This window comes from Peromyscus eremicus, chromosome X (genome assembly GCF_949786415.1).
Source record: "Peromyscus eremicus chromosome X, PerEre_H2_v1, whole genome shotgun sequence".
NCBI classification, from domain to species: Eukaryota; Metazoa; Chordata; class Mammalia; order Rodentia; family Cricetidae; genus Peromyscus; species Peromyscus eremicus.
The window spans coordinates 17,506,570-17,529,476 of NC_081439.1; the positions used below are offsets into that span (position 1 = coordinate 17,506,570).

The 22,907-nt window shown below is 43.7% G+C and overlaps 1 protein-coding gene across 1 annotated transcript; it reads left to right on the plus strand.

Annotated features, from left to right (window-relative positions):
• The first annotated feature begins 1,610 nt into the window (after positions 1–1,610).
• Positions 1,611–2,626, plus strand: LOC131899166 (mortality factor 4-like protein 2). Its single transcript, XM_059250561.1, has one exon. The coding sequence runs from the start codon at positions 1,765–1,767 to the stop codon at positions 2,596–2,598; it is 834 nt and encodes a 277-aa protein (XP_059106544.1). The 5' UTR covers positions 1,611–1,764; the 3' UTR covers positions 2,599–2,626.
• Positions 2,627–22,907: the final 20,281 nt, after the last annotated feature.

The window sequence follows — 22,907 nt, forward strand, 5'->3', positions numbered from 1 at the left end:
TGGGGTAACTCTGTGGAGAGAAGACCTTCTACAGGTGAAGATCGCCCCAGAAGGAGAGGTCGGCTTAGAAAGGAAAGCCACTCTGCAGAGAAGAGTCACTCATGCAAATGGGGTAACTCTGTGGAGAGAAGACCCTCTACAGGTGAACGCCCCACAGGGAGAGGTCGACCTCAGAAGAAACGTTGCCCTGCAGAGGAGGGTCGCTCAGTTGAATGGGATAACTCTGTGGAGAAAAGACCCTCTACAGGTGTAGATCGCCCCACAGGGAGAGGTGGACTTAGGAAGAAAAGCCACACTGCAGAGGAGAGTCACTCATTCAAATGGGGTAACTCTGTGGAGAGAAAATCCTCTAGAGGTGAAGATCGCCCCACAGGGAAAGGTGGACTTAGGAAGAAAAGCCACTCTGCAGAGGAGAGTCACTCATTCAAATGGGGTAACTCCGTGGAGAGAAGACCCTCTACAGGTGAAGATCGCCCCACAGGGAGTGGTGGGCATAGGAAGAAAAGCCACTCTGCAGAGGAGGATCTCTCAGTCGAAATGAGTAACTGGGCAGGTAAAGGACCCTCTGCAGGTGTATATCAACCTGCAGGGAGATATCGCCCCATCAAAAGCCGTCCTGCAGAGGAGGATTGCTCAGTGGAAAGGGGTAACTATGCAAATAGAGGACTCTTTGCATGGGAAGATATGCCTGCAAGGAGAGGTCTGCCTTCAAAGAAAAGCCACCCTGCAGAGAATGGTCACTCAACAGAGAGGGGTAACTATGCAGAGAGGGAACTCTCTGAAGGTAAAGATAGCCCCACAGGAAGAGGTGGGCTTAGGAAGAAAAGCCGCCCTGCAGAGGAGGGTGGCTCAGTCGAATGGGGTAACTCTGTGGAGAGAAGACCTTCTACAGGTGAAGATCACCCCGCACAGAGTGGTCGGCTTAGGAAGAAAAGCCACTCTACAAAGGAGAGTCACTCATTCGAATGGGGTAACTCTGTGGATAAAAGACCCTCTACAGGTGAAGATCACCCCACAGGGAGAGGTGGGCTTAGGAAGAAAAGTCGCCCTGCAGAGGAGGATGGCTCAGTAGAATGGGGTAACTCTGTGGAGAGAAGACCCTCTACAGGTGAAGATCGCCCCACAGGGAGAGGTGGGCTTAGGAAGAAAAGCCACTCTGAAGAGGTTCGCTTACTGGGATGGGTTAACTCTGTGGAGAGAAGACCCTCTACAGGTGAAGGTCGCCCTGCAGGGAGAGGTGGGCTTAGGAAGAAAAGCCACTCTGCAAAGGAGAGTCATTCATTCGAATGGGGTAACTCTGTGGAGAGAAGACCCTCTACAGGTGAAGATCACCCCACAGGGAGAGGTGGGCTTAGGAAGAAAAGTCACCCTGCAGAGGGTGGTCGCTCAGTCAAATGGGGTAACTTTGTGGAGAGAAGACCCTCTACAGGTGGAAATCACCCCACAGGGAGAGGCTGGCTTTCAAAGAAAAGCTGCCTTGCAGAGGAGGGTCAATCAGCTGAGAAGCGTGACTCTGCAGGGAGGCTACCCTCTGCAGGGAAAGATCACCCCACAGGAAGAGGTCGGCCTCTGAAGAAAAGCAGTAGTGCTGAGAAACATCTATCTGCTGAGAGAAGTTGCCCTCCCAAAAAAAGACGTCTTGCAGAGAAAGGTGTACCCACCAAGAGATTTTGCTCTGTAGAGAAGGTTCACTCTGGGGAGAGAGGTCACCTTTCTAAGAAAAGTCGCCCTGCAGAGAGACAGCTCTCAGCCAAGAAAGGTAGCATGGAACAGAAGGGTTGCTCTTTCAAGAAAGTTCATTCTGGAGAGAGAGGTCAGTCTTCCCAAAGCAGGTGCACTTTTGAGAAAGGTAACACAGTAGAGAATAGATGCTTTGTGGAGAAAGGTCATCACTCCATGAGGAAAGGCTTTCCTATAGAGAAATCCTCTTCAGGATCCATGCCTAAGGTGCAAGTACGAAAGAACATGCAGAATACTCCACAAAGTAGAAGTGGCAGTGGTACCAGCAAAGTACCCCAGATCCCTCACCAGAATGTGGCTGGGGCTGTCAGCACCTTTCAACGGGAGCAGGCAGTGCAGATGAAAAGGGGAATTATATTGAATGTGCCCGAAGAATTAAAACCATGTCTTGTTGAGGACTGGGACTTGGTAAACAAGCAGAAACAGTTATTCCAACTCCCTGCTCAGAAGAATGTAGATACCATTCTCGCCGAGTATGTCACTTTTGTAAAATCACAAGGAGGGGCTGATAATAGGGAATATTCCGTTGATGAACTTGTGATTGGAATAAGAGAGTATTTCAACAGGATGCTGGGCACCCAGCTGCTCTGCCCCTTTGAAAAACCCCAGTATGCTGAAATCCACCTTGCTCATCCTGATGTTCCAATGTCTCAGGTTTATGGGGCTCCACACCTCCTGAGATTATTTGTGAAAATTGGGACTGCAATGGTCCATTCGTCCCTTAATAGGCCTAGTCTTAGATTAGTATGCAGCTATCTGCCTGATCTTCTTAAATACCTAGCAGAGAATTCCAGTTCTCTGTTTAGTGCCAGTAATTACAAAGTGGCTCCTGCCGAGTATTGTTGCAAAGCCCTGTGATGGTCTGCTGACCACTCCCTGTTATGACCTGGACCAGTAAACATTTCTGTGTTTGCTGTTTTTATTGTGTAGTTGATATCCTTTAAAACTGTCAATGTATAACAGGGCTTAATATTTCAGTTTGCTTATTGTTGTGAACAGAAATAAAAAATATTAAATGCTTCTTTACCACTATTTCAACAACAAATAAATGTTCACTAAAAGAATTTGCGTTGCTTATTTGACAACATTGCTTGAATGTTGTTGCTTCTATCTTTTCCACGTATGAGTTTCTACTAGGAGTTCATATTACATGATAAAATGCCCTCGTTCCTAGTGCCAAAGTTTCAACATAATGGATACACCTCAAACACATGCATACACATAATTAATATATATATAAAATCTTTTAAAATATAAAAAGATTGGAGATGCAGCTAAGGAGGCCCTGGGTTTCCAAAGGGAAAGAAGGAAGAAGAAGAAGAGGAGGGATTGAGAAGAAAAAGGAAGGAAGGGTATAAAGAAGAAGGGAGGAGGGGGAGGTAGAGAGGGGGAGAAGAAGAGGGAGGAGGGAGAGTTAGAGAGGGGGAGGATAGGAATAGGTGGAGAAGAGGGAGGAGGAAGAAAAGGAGGGAGAAGCAATGGAGGAGGAAAAGGGGAAGGGAGAGGAGAAGAGGGGGAGGAGGAGAACAAGATAGAGGAGGAGAAGGAGGAGGAGAAGGAGGAGAGGGGGAGAAGAAAAGGGAGGAAGAAGGAAATGGGGAGGAGAGGGGGAAGAAGAGAAGGAGAGGAATGAAGAGAAAAAGGAAGAAGAGAGGAAGAGGAGGAGCAGGAGAAGTTGGAGAAGGAGAGGAGGGGTAGAAAGTGAAGAAGAGGAAGAGAATGAAGAGAAGGAGGGAAAGGAGAAGGGTAGGGAAAGGAGGGATGGAGAAGGAAAGGAGGAAGAGGAGGAAGACAAGGAAGAAGAAGAAGGGGAGTAGTAGAAAGGTTGGAAGAAGGAAGGGGAGGAGGAGAGGAGGAGAAGGGGGAGGAGGAGAAAGAGAGAGGGAAGAGAAAGATAATGTGGGGAAGAACAGAAGGAGGTGGAGGAGGAGGGCAGGAGGATGAAGAGAAGGTGGAGGAGGAAAGGGAGAAGGAAGAGAAGGAGAGGAAGGAGGAGGGGAAAGAGAATAGAGAAAGGAAGGGGAGAAGGGGTAAAGGAGAACAAGAAGTGGGGGAGGGAGGAGAGGAAATAATAGAGGGAAGAGGGTGAGAAGGGAGAAAGGCAGAGAGAAGGAAAGCAGAAAGGAGAGGAAGAAGAGGAGTAGAAAAGTTGGAAGAAGGAGTTGGAGAATGACGGCGGAGAGAAGGGAGGAGAGAGGTAAGGAAGAGGGGGATGGGGAGGAGGGAGAGTGCCAGGCAGCTTTGTCCAGGCATGGTCAGGAGGGGAAACAGGCCAAGCATGGGCAGAGCCAAAGATGAATCCTGAGTGGCCTTGAGTACAACTGGGGTGTTTAGGGGACACAACTCAGAGGCTAGTCAGTGGACAGCTGTTTATTTGGAGGGAACAAGGAAAATTTATACCCTAGGAAAAATATAGTCTCTTGAGTCCGTGTGGTGGTATGTTGTCGATTAGGGCAAGAACCGTGGGGGTGCTTCATTTGCATACTCAGAGGCAACTGAGGTCAGAGGAAGGAACCTTATAAGGTCATAGGAAGCCCAGCCCAGCTGTTTCAGCCTTCAGGTAAGCAGTGAGCAGTTCCTGTAGCCTTGGGGAGCTTATCAGTTGCTAGGTGCATTGGGACATGTCCACAGGAAGCCTAACTGCTTAGGGTCTGCTGGCACCTGGGCAAGGGGGGGGCAAACAGATTCCTGCCACTCTCAGGATAAGAAAATCTGGGGTTTTAGGCATGCTTCAACCCCTTAGCTTCAGGCCAGCCCCACAGAAGAGGATAAGAAAAAGAAGGGGAAGATGAAGGAAGGAAATAAGGAGGGAGGGTAAGGAGGAAGAGAGGACAAGAAGGAGAGGGAGAAGGAAAGAGACCAGAGAAAGGAGGGGAGGAGGAAAAGGGAATGAAGGAGAAAGAAGGAAATGAGTAGGGAGAGGAGGAAGAGAGGAGAGGAGGAGGGGGAAGAGAGAAGAGGACTATGAAGGAAAGGAGGAGGATAGGGAAGAGAAGAGAAGGAAGAGGGGGAAGAGAAGAGCAGGGGAAGGAGGAGAGGGGGAGCGGAAGGAAGAGGTGAGGAGGATGAAATGGAAAAGGGAATGATGGGGAGGGGAGGGAAAATGTGTGTGAGAGAGAGAGACAGAGACACACAGAAACAGAGAGAGAGAGAGAGAGAGAGAGAGAGAGAGAGAGAGAGAGAGAGAGAGAGAGAGAGAGAACCATAGGCAAATTCTGTGAGCCTGCAATACCTGGACCATAGGCAAACAGGTTTGTGTCTTTCTACACTGCCAGAATTTATTGAATAAAAAGAAATTTGCTAAGGTTATCAGTTTCAATGACAGCAATTTTTCACATAATCTCCCTACCCTGGTAGCTAGGCTGAGGCAAATGCAGGTTCATTATTCCAATCTTAATTACTAACACTTACATCACATAGCACAGTAAATATATCTATGTGTATAAGAGTACAGAATAGACATGAGTTAAAGAGGCTGAAGCAAAGTTCAAGAGGCTTCAGAAATGGGCTGAGAAGGAGCCTGTAAGGACAGTGGACCAGATCGGTGCCTGGAGGGAGCTGCTGTTGGAGTCAGGGTTTGAGAGTAAAGCTGTTCCAGCTGTGAGCTTAAAGGCTGAACTCAGGTCTGGGAGCAGGAAACAGTGAATTCAGGTCCAGGTCTATACAAGAGAGCAGGTTAGTGGGAAAATAGTTGAGTAGGCCAGTCAGGGAGTCCTTGATCCTTCATGCATATGCCAGGTATCAAATGATAGGTTGGTGTGGGAGCCATGCCAACACAGTGTTAGGTGTCTATCACTTTATGGGATCCAGGTAAAGGAGTTTTACACGTTTCTTGGTTTGGTGTGTCTGGTAAGTTCTTGGGCCTAGTTTTCCTTATAGGACCTCAATATGCCCACGTGCTGCACAATTTCAATTCACCCAGTAAATGAATAGAGTGGGCCCTCTTCTATTCCCAGGAATAAGTCATTTATCACTCTATGCTGGATGGGTGGTACCTGATAGATGGTACAGCTTCTGGGTCTACCCAGGGACTTCTTGTCCTTCTTCCTCAAAATGGAGCCAGCTGCTTGTAAAATGGAACCTCCTAGGGCACAGCCTGAAAAATCTGTTTCATACAATATAGAGAAATTCAGAGTGGGCATGGCCTAATCACAACAGTAAGGACTAAAACAAAATCAAAGGCAATGCACTAGTTTGAAAGGCTGTGTATGTTTGGAGGTGGGGAGGCACCACAAATTGCCTCAAATATGAATTCTACTGGATAAAACTCCTGAAATTTCTCTAGTCTCATAAAAGGTGTTATCAGTCATGGCTAGATCTGTAGTGGGAACATTGGGGACTAAGCTGTGAAAGTAGGCAGCATGGCCTCTCTAGCTGGTCCTTGGCTTGATCAATGGTACTTTCTTCCCTTGTCCTCATCATCATCTTCATCCTCCTCATCCTCTACGTCCTCTGCTTCTTTTTCCTCCCTGATTTTGTCTGTGGCCTTTGTGATGTCCTGTGTCTTCTTGTCAAACCCTTTTGTGACCTTTGGTGACAAAGCTGTCAGAGATGGTGCCATACCCTACTTCTAGATATTGGCATGGAGGCAGTATTTGGGCTGTATATTTCTAGGTATATCCACCATGTCCCTGTAATCAGGTTGTTCATCTGTGTGGCTTCCACTTGCTCTTGTACTCAGAATTCTGAATTGCATATAGTTTCCACTCTAACCATTTTACCATCTCAGTCCTTAGGCATTTTAGCATAGGTCTCAGAGCTGTGTTCAAGATTTGTCCAGGCCTTAGGTCTGTGGGATTAGCTATCTTAGCCAGTCTTGTATTATTCCTAGCTTGGTAGCTTCTGAATTCTTTCTGTTTGGAAGGTTGCTCAGAAAGTCTTTTCCAATCATTCTTGACACCATTTGGCATTGAAAGTTTTCACCTCATAGGTATTTTCTAGCTATACAGTTAGTTTGTACATGTTCATCATCTATGTACCAAAAAGCCATGTTGAAAGGCATGTTGTTGCCACTGTAGCTGATGGTGATGTGTGCCTTCTTGGTACTGGGCCAAATATAATGATGGGTTCTGAGTCTCTGTGCATGTCCACCTAGGCCAGGTTTTGGAAATAGCTTCATATAATTGCTCCCAGCTTGTTTGAAACCCATTATCTTTCTCCTGATCATTGTGGAACTTGCAAGAATCAAGGATGAGTTGAATAAAATAATATTTATGCTTAGATTCCATTAAGTTCTAAGTCCAGTGTCTTAGTTACAGTTTCTGTTGTTCGAATCTTAAATGGTCTTATAATAAAAAACCTGGTATCAGATATTGGGGTAAAAGCTAAAAGATCAGAGAAGCAGAGCAAGCCACAGCCAACCTCACCTCGACAACTCCTCAGCTGATCCTATTTCCAGGAATCCTCAGGCTGAAAGCCTCTGAGTTCTCACCCAAAAGGACTCAGCTGAAAAAAAAAAGCCTTTAGTTCCTGTATCCTCACGCCTTATATACCTTTCTCTGCTCTGCCACATTACTTCCTGGGATTAATGGCATGTGTGCCTCCCAAGCAAATGCATGAGATCTCAAGTGCTGAGATTAAAGGTGTGTGCCACCACTGCCTGCCTCTGTTTCCTCTCCTAGACTAAGTAAATCTCATATAGTCCAGGGTGGCCTTGAACTCACAGAGATCCAAACAAATCTCTGCCTCTCGAGTGATAGGATTAAAGGTGTGTGCCACCACTATATGACCTCTATGTCTAATCTAATGGCTGGCTCTGTTCTCTGATTCTCAGGCAAGCTTTATTAGGGTACACAATATATCACCACAGTTTCTATTGCTGTGATGAAACAACATGACCAAAAAGCAAGTTGAGGAGGAAAGGGGTTTATTTGGCTTCCACTCAATATTGCTGCTGTTCATTATCGAAGGAAGTCAGGATAGGAACTCAAACAGGGCAGAAACCTGGAGGCAGGAGCAGAGGGAGCTGCTTACTGGCTTGCTTCAAATGGCTTGCTAAGCTTTCCTTCTTATAGAATTCAGGACTGCCAGCTCAGGGATGGCACCACCCACAGTGGTGTGGGTCTTCACTCATTGATCACTGACAAAATGCCTGATAGGTGGATCTCATGGAGGCAATTCTTCTACTGAGGTTTCTTCCTCTCTAATGACTCTAGCTTGTGTCAAGTTGACACACAAAACCAGCCAGTACAAATGACCCCTTGTCAACTTGACACACAAACATCACTATTAAGCCACAACCCTTCCTTTCTTATTCATGCCCGAGATCTCATATTAAAAACATAAATCACTTTAAAATAGCCACTCTTTTAAAATCCAAAGTGTTTTAAAATTCACTCTCAACTGTTGGCTCCAGTAAAATATGTTCTTACTTCAAGAGGGAAAAATCAGGGCATAGTCACAATCAAATCAAAGCAAAACCAAATTCCAACTGTCCAGTGTCTGGGATCTATTCACGATCTTCTGGACTCCTGCAAAGGGCTTGGGTTACTTCTCCAGCTTTGCCCTCTGCAGCACACACAGCTTGACTTCTAGGTTCCAGCTGGTGCACTCTGCTGCTGCTGCTGCTGCTGTTCTTGGTGGTCATCTCATGGTACTGGCATCTCTGAAGCTGCTGGAGTCTTCTGCTGACCCTGGGCAGCACCTTTACCAACAGCATCTCATAGGCTCTCTTCATGGTGCCAAGCCTCAACTTCTTTTCATGACCCCTTCAATCCCAGGCCTTCAACTGTTATTGAGGCTGCATCTTTACCAATGGCCTTTCCTGGCCTCTCACAGTGCCAAGCCTCAGCTGCTCTCCATGACTCCTCCATGCCTTCAAAACCAGAACCACCTGAATGATTTTTATACATTACCAAGTCTGGCTGCCAGCACGAGGTACAACCTTGGCCACCTCTAGAGCACAGCTTCTGTGTGCTGATTCTCAGGAAACACTTCCCAGAAGTTTTCACCCCAATGATGCTTGCCTCTTCTTAATTGCCTCTAAATTCTCAGTTCCAGCCTACCAGCATTGAGTATCCCAGCAAAGCAAGGGTTTTGCTTCAGTAATTCTGGTATTTGGTTAATCACAACTGATTCTTCATCCCCAGCTAACGAGAACCACGGGATCTTAAATCAAAATAGCAATCAGCCCTGATAGAGTCTTTAATCTTCTCTGTGAAATTTAACAAGATAGGTCTTAATCCTCTACATCGCTCTCAACATTGCTATCGTCCAAGCTCCCACAGAACATCCCATTGAGCTCTCAACACTTCATGGCTTTTCAAGCCCAAAGTTCCAAAGTCCTTTCACAATCCTCCCAAAACATAGTCAGGTCTGTCATAGCAAATCCCCACTACACTGGTACCAACTTGTCTCAGCTAGGGTTTCTATTGCTGCAACAAAACACCATGACCAAAAAACAAGTTGAGGAGGAAAGGGTTTATTTGGCTTACACTTCCAGAATACTGTTTATCTTTGGAGGAAGTTGGGACAGGAACTCAAACAGGGCAAGAACCTGGAGGCAGAAGCTGTTGCAGAGGCCATAGAGGGGTGCTGCTTACTGGTTTGCTCTCCATGACTTGCTCATCCTCTTTTCTTATAGAACCCAGGAACACCAGCCCAGGGATGGCTTTACCCACCATGGGCTGGGATCTACTCATTGATCAATAATTGAGAAAATGCCTTACAGCTGATCTCATGGAGGCATTTCCTCAACTGAGGCTCCTTCCTTTCTGATGACTCTAGCTTTTGTCAAGTTAATGCAAAAACCAGCCAGTATGTGCACCTACCTCCAACTGGAACTGCTCCTTGAAGATGGTAGGCTGAACTGCATGCAAGGAGACCAAGTAGCACAGGATCACGGAGGCATGGTAGTCACCGAGGTGGTAGTCAAAGCTGGTGGCACTCCAGCTTTGAAAGATTGTAGGCCAGCAGTTTTGTTGCATAGACCTCAACTAGTAACCTCAAACTTCCTGCAGGAAGCAGATATTTGGGTCTGATAATTTTAAAATGGTAGTCTGAAAATATCAGTCTTTGGTTTATTTCATCCAGTCATAAATGTTATGATTGATATTAATTAGATTTTTCTTCCATTTGAATTTTTTTACCCATACTTGTCTTTTTTTGTTCATCTATTTTTAATCTTTTCTTGCCTTCAGTGACTGTCTTCTAATGTTACATTTTAATTTGTTTAATGGTTTTTCACTATATAATTTTTTTTGTTATTTCCTTAGTATTTACTTTATGGGTTACTATATATATATATATATATATATATATATATATATATTCTTATGGCATTTTAAATTACATTATTTATTTATTGTAGGTGTGGGGAGCATGCACGACACATGAGTGTGGAGGTCAGGAATTGCTGGAATTGGTTTTCTCTTTCCATTATATGGGTTCTGGGGAACTGAACTCTGGTGATTAAGTATGGCAGAAAGTGCCTCTGCCTGCTGAGCTATATCACAGTCCCGATTTACATATTTGATTTCTTTTTTGACACTTTCATATATGCATATAATACATTCTTAACACACTCATTACCCTACCTTCTCATATCCCTCTCTCACCACTGCCGACCTCAACTCCTCCCAAGAAGTTTCTCCTCCCACTGTTAAGTTTTTTGTTTTATCTGTTTTTGCGACCCACTGAGTTTAAACAGGGCATAGGTATGGAACTCTCCACTGGCCCATGTGTAATTCCCTGGTGGCTACACTGAAGACAATGATCCCCATTCACCAAAAGTCAACAACTGCTAGTAACTGTTTAGGGAGGGGCTGGGCTCCTTGAGCTCTTGCTCCCATCCATGACTGAATGTTGACAAGCCCTGTCTTATGCAAGTCTCATGTAACTGCAGCTCTGCGAGTTGATGAGTGAATGGGCCATGTTCTGTCCTGAAGCAGCATTCCACAGTCCTTCTCTCCATCATCCAGCTCTTACATTCTTCCTGTCCTTTCTTCCAGGATCTCCCCTGAGTCTTGGAGAGAGTGATAAGGATACTCAATTTAGGGTGAGTATTTAGAAGTCACTTATTCATAGCACTTTTATCAGCCACGAGTCTCTGTATTACCACTGTTCACTACAAAAAGAAGGTTCTCTGCTCAAGGCAGAGAGAAGCACTATTTTGTGGATGTAAACATAAAAATCTAGAAACTACTTAGACAACCTGTCCATTCAGTAAAACAAAAGTAGTAGGTTCATCCTTATGGCCTAAGACCTCCCCAACCATGTGCCTTAGACCAGATATATAGGACGAGATAATGCATTCCTTCCTGTGGACCAGGCCTCAAATCCAATATGAAAGCAGTTGGTTACTCCATAAAAATCATGCTACTATTGCACCAGTGGACATATCTTACTTGGCAGGTTGATGTTATAGCTTTCAGGAGTAACAGCTGACTTTTCTCTTCCAGATGCCTTTATAACAACTTCAAGCTCCATGAAAGCTAGGCAGCAGAGAGGAAAAATCCTAGTTTAGTTCTACTATGATTTCTCTACGTCCTGTAATCAAAGTGTGTGGTATTTTCAGTCAAAAGTGTTGTTGTTGTTGTTTTACTCTTTTGCTTTTTGCTCTTTGTTCTTTTGGGGGGTACCATATGGAAATTTGAGAACCCAATGTTAGGTACCAAAATGTAGCTGGTTGTTTTTTACTCTTTGACTCTTTGGGGGTCCACCACCCAGCTCCCAAATAAGTCACAAACACACACACACACACACACACACACACACACACACACACACACACACACGCTTATTCTTACTTATAAATGCCCGGCCTTAGCTTGGCTTATTTCTAGCCAGTTTTTCTTAACTTAAATTATCCCATCTACCTTTTGCCTCTGGGTTTTACCTTTTCTTACTTCTGTGTATATTACTTTTACTTCTACTCCATGGCTGGCTGTGTGGCTGTGTGGCTGGCCCCTAGCATCCTTCTCTCCTCCTTGTCTTTTTCCGTGATCTTTCTTCTCTTTTTCTCCTTCTATTTATTCTCTCTGTCTGCCAGCTGCAGATGTAACAGTCTTATTAAATAAGAAACACAGAGCCAAATGCAGAGTTAAAATCCCAAGGCATCAGAGCAGTAGCTAAAAGCTGATACTAAAACTACCTTCTTACCGCCCTAAAATCCTTCCTCCCCCTCTTCTGCAGGACTCCCCAAGCTCTGCCTAATGTTTGGTTATGGGTCTCTGCATCTGTTTCCATCAGTTGCTGGGTAAAGCCTCTCTGATGACACCAATCTTATCAACTTTTATAGTATATATCACACAAAGTCTATCTATCTATCTATCTATCTATCTATCTATCTATCTGTCTATCTATCTATCTAAGTATTTGGAGGGGAGTGGCACTATCTTATCTATCCATCCATCCATCTATCTATGTATTTAGAGGGGAGTAGCAGAATGGTTAAAAAATGTTGACGAGGGATCTTGCCCCGGACTTCCCTTCTGGAGCACAGGTGAGTGCCCTGGCTCAGCCCGGACCCCATCCCTGGGCACGAGCCACTCCGGGGAAGACCTGCCCAACTTGGCCCCAGGTTCAGGCCACCCCACCAGGCAGGTTCCATTCTAGCCCCACTGGGAAGGAACCCTTTCTCCAAGACCCCCGGCAGACCCTGCAATCTCCACACCCTGCCCCACGCCCATCTGCCTGAGCCCCCAGCCTCTTCCTGAGACTTAGAGGCCGGCCCCCAGCTCACATCTTGCCCCGGACTTCCCTTCTGGAGCACAGGTGAGTGCCCTGGCTTGACTCAGACACCATCCCTGGGTACCAGCCACTCCAGGAAAGACCTGCCCAACTTGGCCCCAAGTTCTGGCCACCGGGCAGGTTCCCTTCTAGCCCCACTGGGAAGGATCCCCTTCTCCAAGACACCTGGCAGACCCTGCAGTCTCCACGCCCTGCCCCCACGCCCATCCGCCTGAGCCCCCAGCCTCTTCCTGAGACTTAGAGGCCAGCCCCCAGCTCACATCTTGCCCCAGACTTCCCTTCTGGGAGAGAGAGAGAGAGAGAGAGAGAGAGAGAGAGAGAGAAGAGAGAGAGAGAGAGAGAGAGTGAGAGAGAGAGAGAGAGAGAGAGAGAGAGAGAGAGAGAGAGAGAGAAGAGCTCCCCTCCAGCCCTGGACTTCCCTTCTGGACAAGAGCTCCCAACCTGCCAGGACTTCCCTTCTGGAGAAGAGCTCCCATCTTGCCCCAGAGTTCCCATTTGGAAAAGAGACCTCCCATCTGGACAAGAGAGAGAGACTTCATGAATCTGTCAGCTCTGTCTGAACCAAGTGTGCTGATAAGACCAAGAACGAACCACAAGGAGATGGGCAGACATCAAGGCAGAAATACATACAACAAAATGAATAGCAATACAACATCACCAGAACATAGCTCTCCTCCAACATCTATACCTGAACATCAAAAATAGGAAGAAGCAGAAGAAAACAGCCTTATGAATGACATCATGAAGAAGGTAGAGGCTTGTGTAGAGGAAAAGACAAAAACATGGGAAGAACACTATAAACAACTAGAGGAAAGGGCAAACAAATTAGAAGAAAACAATAAAGTCGTGGAGGAAAACAATAAAGTACTGAAAGAAAATCAAGAAAAAGCAATGAAACAAATGAAGGAAACAGTCCAAGACCTGAAAAGGGAAATAGAAAAAATGAAGAAGACACAAACAGAGGGAATGCTGGAAATAGAAAATCTGAGTAAACGATCGGGAACTTCAGATGCAAGTATAACCAACAGAATGCAAGAGATGGAAGAGAGGATCTCTGGAATTGAAGATACAGTAGAAGAAAGAGATTCATCAGTCAAAGAAAACACTAAAGCCAACAAAGTCATGAACCAAAATGTCCAAGAAATTTGGGACACCATGAAAAGAACAAACCTATGAATAATAGGGGTAGAAGAAGGAGAAGAATACCAACTCAAGGGCACAGAAAATATATTCAACAAGATCATAGAAGAACACTTTCATAACTTAAAGAAGGAAATGCCTATAAAGATACAAGAAGCCTATAGAACACCAAACACACTAGACCCCCCAAAAAAGTCCCCTCGCCACATAATAATTAAACAACTAAATGTACATAATAAAGAAAGAATATTAAGAGCAGCAAAGGAAAAAGGCCAAGTGACTTATAAAGGCAAAGCCATCAGAATAACACCCGATTTCTCAATGGAGACTTTGAAAGCCAGAAGGACCTGGACAGATGTAATGCAGACATTAAGAGACCATGGATGCCAGCCTAGACTAATATACCCAGCAAAACTTTCAATCATCATAGATGGAGCGAACAAGACATTCCAAGACAAAGCCAGATTTAAACAATACCTATCCACAAACCCAGCCCTACAGAAAGCACTAGAAGGAAAATTCCAACCTAAGGAAGTCAGATACACCCTCGAAAACACAGGCAATAGATAAAGCCATAGAAGTAAACCCCTACGAAGAGAAGTACACACACATTACCACCAAAAAATAACAGAAATGAACAATCACTGGTCATTAACATCCCTCAATATCAATGGACTTAATTCACCTATAAAAAGACATAGGCTTACAGAATGGATACGAAAGCAGGACCCATCTTTCTGCTGCATACAAGAAACACATCTCAAATTCAAAGATAGACACTACCTAAAAATAAAAGGCTGGGAAAAGACTTTCCAACCAAACAGTCTTAAGAAACAAGCAGGTGTAGCCACCCTGATATCCAGCAAAATAGACTTCAAACTAAAATCAATCAAAAGAGATCAAGAAGGGCATTACATACTCATCACAGGAAAGATCCACCAAGATGAAGTCTCAATTCTGAACATTTATGCCCCAAACACAAGGGCACCCACATATGTAAAAGAAACATTACTAAAGCTTAAATCACATATAAAACCCTACACATTAATAGTGGGAGACCTCAACACCCCACTTTCACCACTGGACAGAACTCCCAAATCAAAACTTAGAGAAATAAAGAACTGATGTCATGACTCAAATGGACTTAATCGGTATCTACAGAACATTCCATCCTAACAAAAAAGAATATACCTTCTTCTCAGCACCCCATGGAACCTTCTCTAAAATCGACCACATACTTGGCCACAAAACAAATCTAAACAGATACAAAACAATTGGAATAACCTCCTGTGTTCTATCAGACCACCATGGTCTAAAGTTGGATTTCAACAACAACAAAAACTACAGAAAACCTACAATCTCATGGAAACTGAATAACACTCAACTGAATCACCAATGGGTTAAGAAAGAAATAAAGAAAGAAATTAAAGACTTCATAGAGATCAACAAAAATGAAGACACCACATATCCAAACCTATGGAACATGGAAATTCATAGCACTAAATGCCCACATAAAGAAGTTGGAGAAATCTCACACTAGTGACTTAACAGCACAACTGAAAGCTCTAGAACAAGAAGAAGCAAAGTCTCCCAGGAAAAATAGATACCAGAAAATTATCAAAGTGAGAGCTGAAATCAATAAAATAGAAAAAAAGAGAACAATACAAAAAAATTAATGAAACAAAGAGTTGGTTCTTTGAGAAAATCAACAAGATAGACAAGCCCTTATCCAAACTAACCAAAAGACAGAGAGAGAGCATCCAAATCAACAAAATCAGAAATGAAGAGGGGGACATAAAAACAGACACTGAGGAAATCCAGAGAATCATCAGGTCATACTTCAAAAACCTCTACTCCACAAAACTGGAAAACCTAAAAGAAATGGATAACTTTCTGGATAGGTACCACATACCTAAGTTAAATCAAGACCAGATAAACTATGTAAATAGTCTAATGACCCCTAATGAAATAGAAACAGTCATTAAAAGTCTCCCAACCAAAAAAAAGCCCAGCACCAGATGGTTTCAGTGCAGAATTCTACCAGATCTTCAAAGAAGAGTTAATACCAATACTCTCTAAATTGTTCCACACAATAGAAACAGAAGGAACATTACCAAACTCCTTCTATGAGGCTACGATTACCCTGATTCCTAAACCAAACAAGGATACAACAAGGAAAGACAACTACAGACCAATCTCCCTCATGAACATTGATGCAAAAATACTCAATAAAATACTGGCAAACAGACTCCAAACACACATCAAAACAATTATTCACCATGATCAAGTAGGCTTCATTCCAGGGATGCAAGGGTGGTTCAACATATGAAAGTCCATCAATGTAATACACCATATAAACAAACTCAAAGGAAAAAAACCACGTGATCATCTCACTAGATGCAGAAAAGGCATTTGACAAAATCCAATACCCCTTCATGGTAAAGGTCTTGGAGTGATCAGGAATACAGGGAACATACCTAAACATAATAAATGCAATTAACAGCAAGCCAACAGCCAACATCAAATTAAATGGAGAGAAACTCAAAGCAATTCCACTAAAATCAGGAATGAGACAAGGCTGTCCAATCTCCCTATACTTATTCAATATAGTACTTGAAGTTCTAGCCAGAGCAATAAGACAACATAAGGAGATTAAGGGGATACAAATTGGAAAGGAAGAAGTCAAGCTTTCCCTATTTGCAGATGACATGATAGTATACTTGAGTGACCCCAAAGATTCCACCAAGGAACTGACACAGCTTATAAACACCTTCAGCAACATAGCAGGATACAAGATCAACTCAAAAAAATCAGTAGCCCTCCGATATACAATGGATAAAGAAGCTGAGAAGGAAATCAGAGATACATCACCCTTCCAATAGCTACAAATGACATAAAATACCTTGGGGTAACACTAACCAAGCAAGTGAAGGACCTATATGACAAGAACTTTAAGTCCCTGAAAAAAGAAATTGAAGAAGATGTCAGAAAATGGAAAGATCTCCCATGCTCATAAATAGTCAGGACTAACATAGTAAAAATGTCAATCTTACCAAAAGCAATCTACAGATTCAATGCAATCCCCATCAAAATACCAACACAATTCTTCACAGACCTGGAAAGAATAATACTCAACTTCATATGGAAAAACAAAAAAAAAACAGGATAGCCAAAAGAATCCTGTACAATAACACAACCTCTGGAGGCATCATGATCCCTGACTTCAAGCTCTAGTAAAAAGCTACAGTAATAAAAACAGCTTGGTACTGGCATAAAAACCAACATGTGGACCAAAGGAATCGAATTGAAGACCCTGACATTAATCCGCACACCTATGAACATATAATTTTTGACAAAGAAGCCAAAAGTGTACAATGGAAAAAAGAAAGCATCTTCAAAAATGGTGCTGGCCTAACTGGATATCAACATGTAGAAGGCTGCAAATAGATCCATATCTATCACCGTGCACAAAACTTAAGTCCAAGTGGATCAAGGACCTCAACATAATTCCAGTTACTCTGAACTTGCTGGAAGAGAAAGTAGAAAGTAGTCTTGAACGCATTGGCATAGTAGACCACTTCCTAAATAGAACACCAGTAGCACAGACACTGAGAGAAACAATCAATCAATGGGACCTCTTGAAACTGAGAAGCTTTTGTAGAGCAAAGGATATGGTCAACAAGGCAAAGCGACAGCCTACAGAATGGGAAAAGATCTTCACCAACCCCACAACTGACAGAGGACTGATATCCAGAATATATAAGGAACTCAATAAATTAGACATCAAAATGCCCAACAGTCCAATTAAGAAATGGGCTATAGAACTAAAAAGAGAATTCTCAACAGAGGAAACTCAAATGGCTGAAAGACATTTAAGGAATTGCTCAACATCCCTAATCATCAGGGAAATGCAAATCAAAACAACTCTGAGATACCACCTTACACCTGTCAGAATGGCTAAGATCAAAAACACTGAAGACACCTTATGCTGGAGAGGACGTGGAGCTAGGGGAACTCTCCTCCACTGCTGGTGGGAATGCAAGCTTGTTCAACCACTTTGGAAATCAATATGGCGCTTTCTTAGAAAATTGGGAATCCATCTCCCCCAAGATCCAGCTATACCACTCTTGGGCATATACCCAAGGAATGCACAACCACACCACAAGAGCACTTGTTCAGCTATGTTCATATCAGCATTGTTTGTAATAGCCAGAACATAGAAACAACCTAGATGCCCTTCAGCTGAAGAATGGATAAACAAAATGTGGTACATATACACAGTGGAGTACTACTCAGCAGAGAAAAACAATGACATAATGAGGTTTGCAGACAAATGGATGGATCTAGAAAAAATCATCCTGAGTGAGGTAACCCAGACTCAGAAAGACAATCATGGTATGTACTCACTCATAACAGGATACTAGATGTGGAACAAGGATGACTGGACTGCTACTCACATCACCAGGGAGGCTACCTGGAAAACAGAACCCCAAGAAAGACACAGGGATCGCCCAATGACAGAGAAATGGAATGAGATCTACATGAACAGCCTGGACATGAGTGAGGGTAATGAAGGGCGAGGGTCGAGGGAAAGAGAGCTTGGGGGAGTGGGAGATCCCAGCTGGATCAACAAACAGAGAGGGATAACAGGAATAGGAGACCATGGTAAATGAAGACCCCATGAGAATAAGAAGAAGCAAAGTGCTAGAGAGGCCCACAGAAATCCACAAAGATACCCCCACAACAGACTGCTGGCAATGGTCGAGATACAGCCAGAACTGACCTACTCTGGTGATGTGTTGGCCAAACACCCTAATTGTCATGCTAGAAACCTCATCCAACTACTGAGGGATCTGGATGCAGAGAGCCATGGCTAGGCCCCAGGTGGATCTCTGGGAGTCCAATTAGCGAGAATGAGGAGGGTTTATATGAGCGAGAATTGTTGAGACCAAAGTTGGATAAAGCACAGGGACAAATAGCCAAAAGGATGGAAACACACGAACTATGAACCAATGGCTGAGGGGTCACCAACTGGATCAGGCCCTCTGAATGGGTGAGACAGTTGATTGGTGTGATCTGTTTGGGAGGCATCCAGGCAGTGGGACCGGGTTCTGTGCTCAATGCATGAGTCGGCTGTTTGAAACCTGGGGCCTATGCAGGATCGCTTGGCTCGGCCTGGGAGGAGGGGTCTGGACCTACCTGGACTGAGTCTACCAGGTTGATCTCAGTCTGCAGGGAAGGCTTTGCCCTGGAGGAGGTGGGAATGGGGGCTAGGCTGGGGGAAAGGAGAGGGGGGTGGGAGGGGGAGAACAAGGGAATCCGTGGCTGATATGTAGAACTGAATTGTATTGCAAAATAAAAATAAAAAATAATGTTGACGAGGGTACAGCAGAATTTCAAGTAGTAATAGAAGTAACCTGATAGAAATGTACATAGAATCTATAAGAAATCCAGACCGTTTAGAGGAAATAAGCTGCTGTTGTAGAGTCAGGTCACAGTTGATCACAGCTGAGAGAAAAGCTGCAGAATTGAGTCCATCTGCAGAGGTTAAAGGGTAGGTTTGGGTGCAGGCATGGGAACAGGAGGTCCAGACAGGTGAACAGAAGCATAGGTAGGTGGCAGTTGAATATGCTGTATCAACACTAAGGACCAAGCTGAGCTGAAGCCACAGGGATAGTGGGGAGTTCTCTACCCCTTAGTCTTTGGTGCATGTCCTGGTTAATTTTTTTTGTCAACTTGATGAATACTAGAGTTATCTGGGAAGAGAAATCTCAATTGAGAAATATGCCTTTCTCAAGATTGCTGAAGGCAAGTCTTTAGAGCATTTTCTTAATTAATGACTGATGGAGGTGGGCTCACAGTGATGAGCACCCCTTAAAACCCCTGGGCAAGTGATCCTAGATGGCAAAAGAAAGTAGACTAAGCAAGCCATAGTGAAGTGAGCAAGCCAGTAAAAAGTGTTCCTTCATGGCTTTTTGGTTTAATTCTTGCTTCTAGGTTCCCTCTTTGAGTTCCTGCTGTCACTGCTTTGGATGATAGACTGTGATGTATAACTCTAAGTTGAAATAAAGCCTTTCCTCATTGTCTTAGTTACTTTTCTATTTCTGTGACCATGACAAAGGCAACTTATAAAATACAGTATTTATTTGGGATTATGGTTTCAAATGTTTAGAGTCCATGACAGAGGAGTAAAAGCATAACAGCAGTAACATTGAGAGCTATATCTCAGACCACAACAGGAGGCAGCAAGGGCACACTAGGAATGGTTCTGGTCATTTGAAACCTCAAAGCCCACCCCAAGTGACACATCCTCCAACAAGGCCACACATAATCCTTTCCAAACAGCTCCACCAAATGAGAACCAAGTTTCCAGTGCATCTGTGGGAGCCATTCTCATTCAAACCACCACACCTCCCCAAGTTGCTTTTGGCCATGCTATTTTACAACAATAGAAACCCTAACAGTGCACAAATCAGGTGTCAGATTACAGGTCACTGGGGGCCATTGCCATCAAAGTATTGGTTGATCACTTCTTCATGAAATCGAAATCAGAAGGCTGCACTCTTTCCTCAGCTGAATGTGTCCAATAAGTTACTGGACTTATTTCCCTGATACAATTTTAACATGCCCGTGTACCACAAAAGTCTCAACTCACCTAATACATCTCTAGGGTGATACTCTCTTTGCTCCTTTTGCTTATTTTGATAAGTCATTTATCAGTCTGTACTGCATAGGTAGGGCCACATAGATAGATGATATTGTTTATGTATCCACTCAGGTGAACAGCTGTCCTCCATCTTCAAAATGAAAAAAAAATGAACAAAAAAATCTGATTATAGTTGGCAAGAAAGAGGAGGGTTTGTATGAGTGAGAATTGTTGAGACCAAGGTTGGAAAAATCACAGGGACAAATAGCCAAACGAATAGAAACACATGAACTATGAACCAATAGCTGAGGAGCCACCAACTGGATCAGGCCCTCTGGATAAGTGAGACAGTTGATTGTCTTGATCTGTTTGGGAGGCATGTAGGCAGTGGGACCAGGACCTGTCCTCAGTGCATGTGCTGGCTGTTTGGAACCTGGGGCTTATACAGGGTCGCTTGGCTTGGCCTGGGAGGAGGGGACTGGACCTGCCTTGACTGACTCTACCAAGTTGAACTCAATCCTCAGGGGAGTCTTTGCCCTGGAGGAGATGGGAATGGGGGGTGGGCTGGGGTAGGGAGGGGGTGGCGGGAAGGGGGAGAACAAGAGAATCTGTGGCTGATATGTAAAATTAAATTAAATTATAAAATAAAATAAAATAAGTAAATACAAAATCTGATTATATAATGGACTCTTTTTTTGTTGATTTTCGAGACAGACTTTCTCTGTGTAGTTTTGGTGCCTGTTCTGGATCTCGCTCTGTAGACCAGGCTAGCCTCCAACTCACAGAGATCTGCCTGGCTCTGCCTCCTGGGTGCTGGGATTAAAGGTGTGCATCACCTCTGCCTGGCATAATGGACTCTTTAGGGCAAGCCACAGTCTGAAGACTCCACTGTTTCCCACAATATAGAGTAACTTAGAGCTGGTCTGGTTAAACAAATAACAATAGGTGATGGTGATCTCTTTAGATGGGCTACCTTAGGGCCCCAAAACAAGACATGAAGATTATGATAGTAGTTCATAGCAGTAAAATCAAATGAAACCAACTTCAGATTGGAATCCTAGGTTCATATCAAGAATCTTCCTCTATTGCTCTTCTACCATTATCCTTTGAGAGAAAGTCTCTCAATTAAACCCAGAGATCACAGATACATTAATCTCATTAGCTATCTTGATGTAGCAATACTCTAACTCTGCCTTCTGAATCTGGGATTATAGGTGGGTTATCATGGCCATCCTGCAGTTACATGGCTTCTGGGGATCCAAGCTCCAGCCCTCTGGTTTGGGTAAACAGTGTTTTAACCACTGAGCAATCTCCCTAGACCACTAATGTGTTCTTGTTTCCTTGTTTGCTCTAATTAAACACTTAACTATTCATCTATTACTTTGTCTCCTCTGAATATCTCTTAGGAGCAAAAGACTGCAGCCTGCTGTTGGACTTGAGACAGGAAGAAACTGGAGCATTCCCCCATAACACACATAATTTAACTGTTTTTAAAATCAAGTGAAGAATTATGCATTCATGTTATGTTTTATAATTACAAAATTTTTTGCCAGTATTTATTTTATTTCCCTTTTTCCTGTATGAATTTGGATTACCAGCTGAGGTTACTTGCTTTTTATGAAAAGAGCTTCTAGTATTCTACTAACATGGGGTCTGATAGAAGAACATTGCTCTTCTTGTTTATTTGATAACACTTTTTGTTTCACTTTTAGCTCTGTAAATTCACTTTGCTGGACGTAGACTTTTTAGTTGACTACCCCCTCCCCCAACTTTTGGAGCGCAGTGACTGGTTCCCTAACTTCAACTCCAACCTTCTTCCTTGTTATTTTTGGGCTCTTGTCCTGGCTTTGACTCTTGTTTTTCTCTGTGAATGGCTGGCTTATTTTAGTGAAGACCACTCCCTCTTGTGAAGCCTCTGACATTGTTCCTCCCCCACAAAGCTTGGGGCATGCCTGTCAAGTTACCCTGAGGTGATAGAAATTTTACAGGCACCACTTTCTCTTTCCTTGAGCGATTTTATCTGTTAAATCCCAGGGATTGCCAGCCAATTGCTTTATTGTTATCAACCATGTTATGAAGCTTAAGTTGTTAGATAGACATATAATCAAATGTAAGACCTTTTGACCATAATTTGTATGTTTTCTTGTTTCTTTCTTTCCTTTTGTTTGAGACAGAGTGTCATGTAGTCCAGGCCGGCCTCAAACTAACCATATAGCTAAGGATATCTTGACATTGAACTTGTTTTCCTCCTGTCCCCAAGTTCTGGGACTATTGGCTTGCATCACCAAGAAGCTCTACTTGAGGCAGGGGAGGGGCTCTTGAAAGTTGTATCCCTAGCTGAGGAACTATTGGCAACTGATGGCTGTGGGGGGGTAGGGAGGAGGGGTAGGGGGGCAGAGAGTCAATTTTTTCCAGGGCATGGCCCCTGAGACGCTACCCATGCTCTAGTAGATTGCCCTACACCTATGCACATACAGGTAGCTCTAAGTAGACCCAGTAGGCACTTTTTAAAAAGAACATATGAAGTTGGGAGGGAAAAGTGATGCTAGGAGAAGAAGGAGGAAAGTAAAGGAGAGGGAACTGGGGATAGATTTTTATCAAAACATTATATGCATGTATGGAATTATGAAAAGAATAAAAAGGGTTTTTTGTTTATGTTTTATTTTTTGCTTAAAAAAGAAAGAAGGAAGAA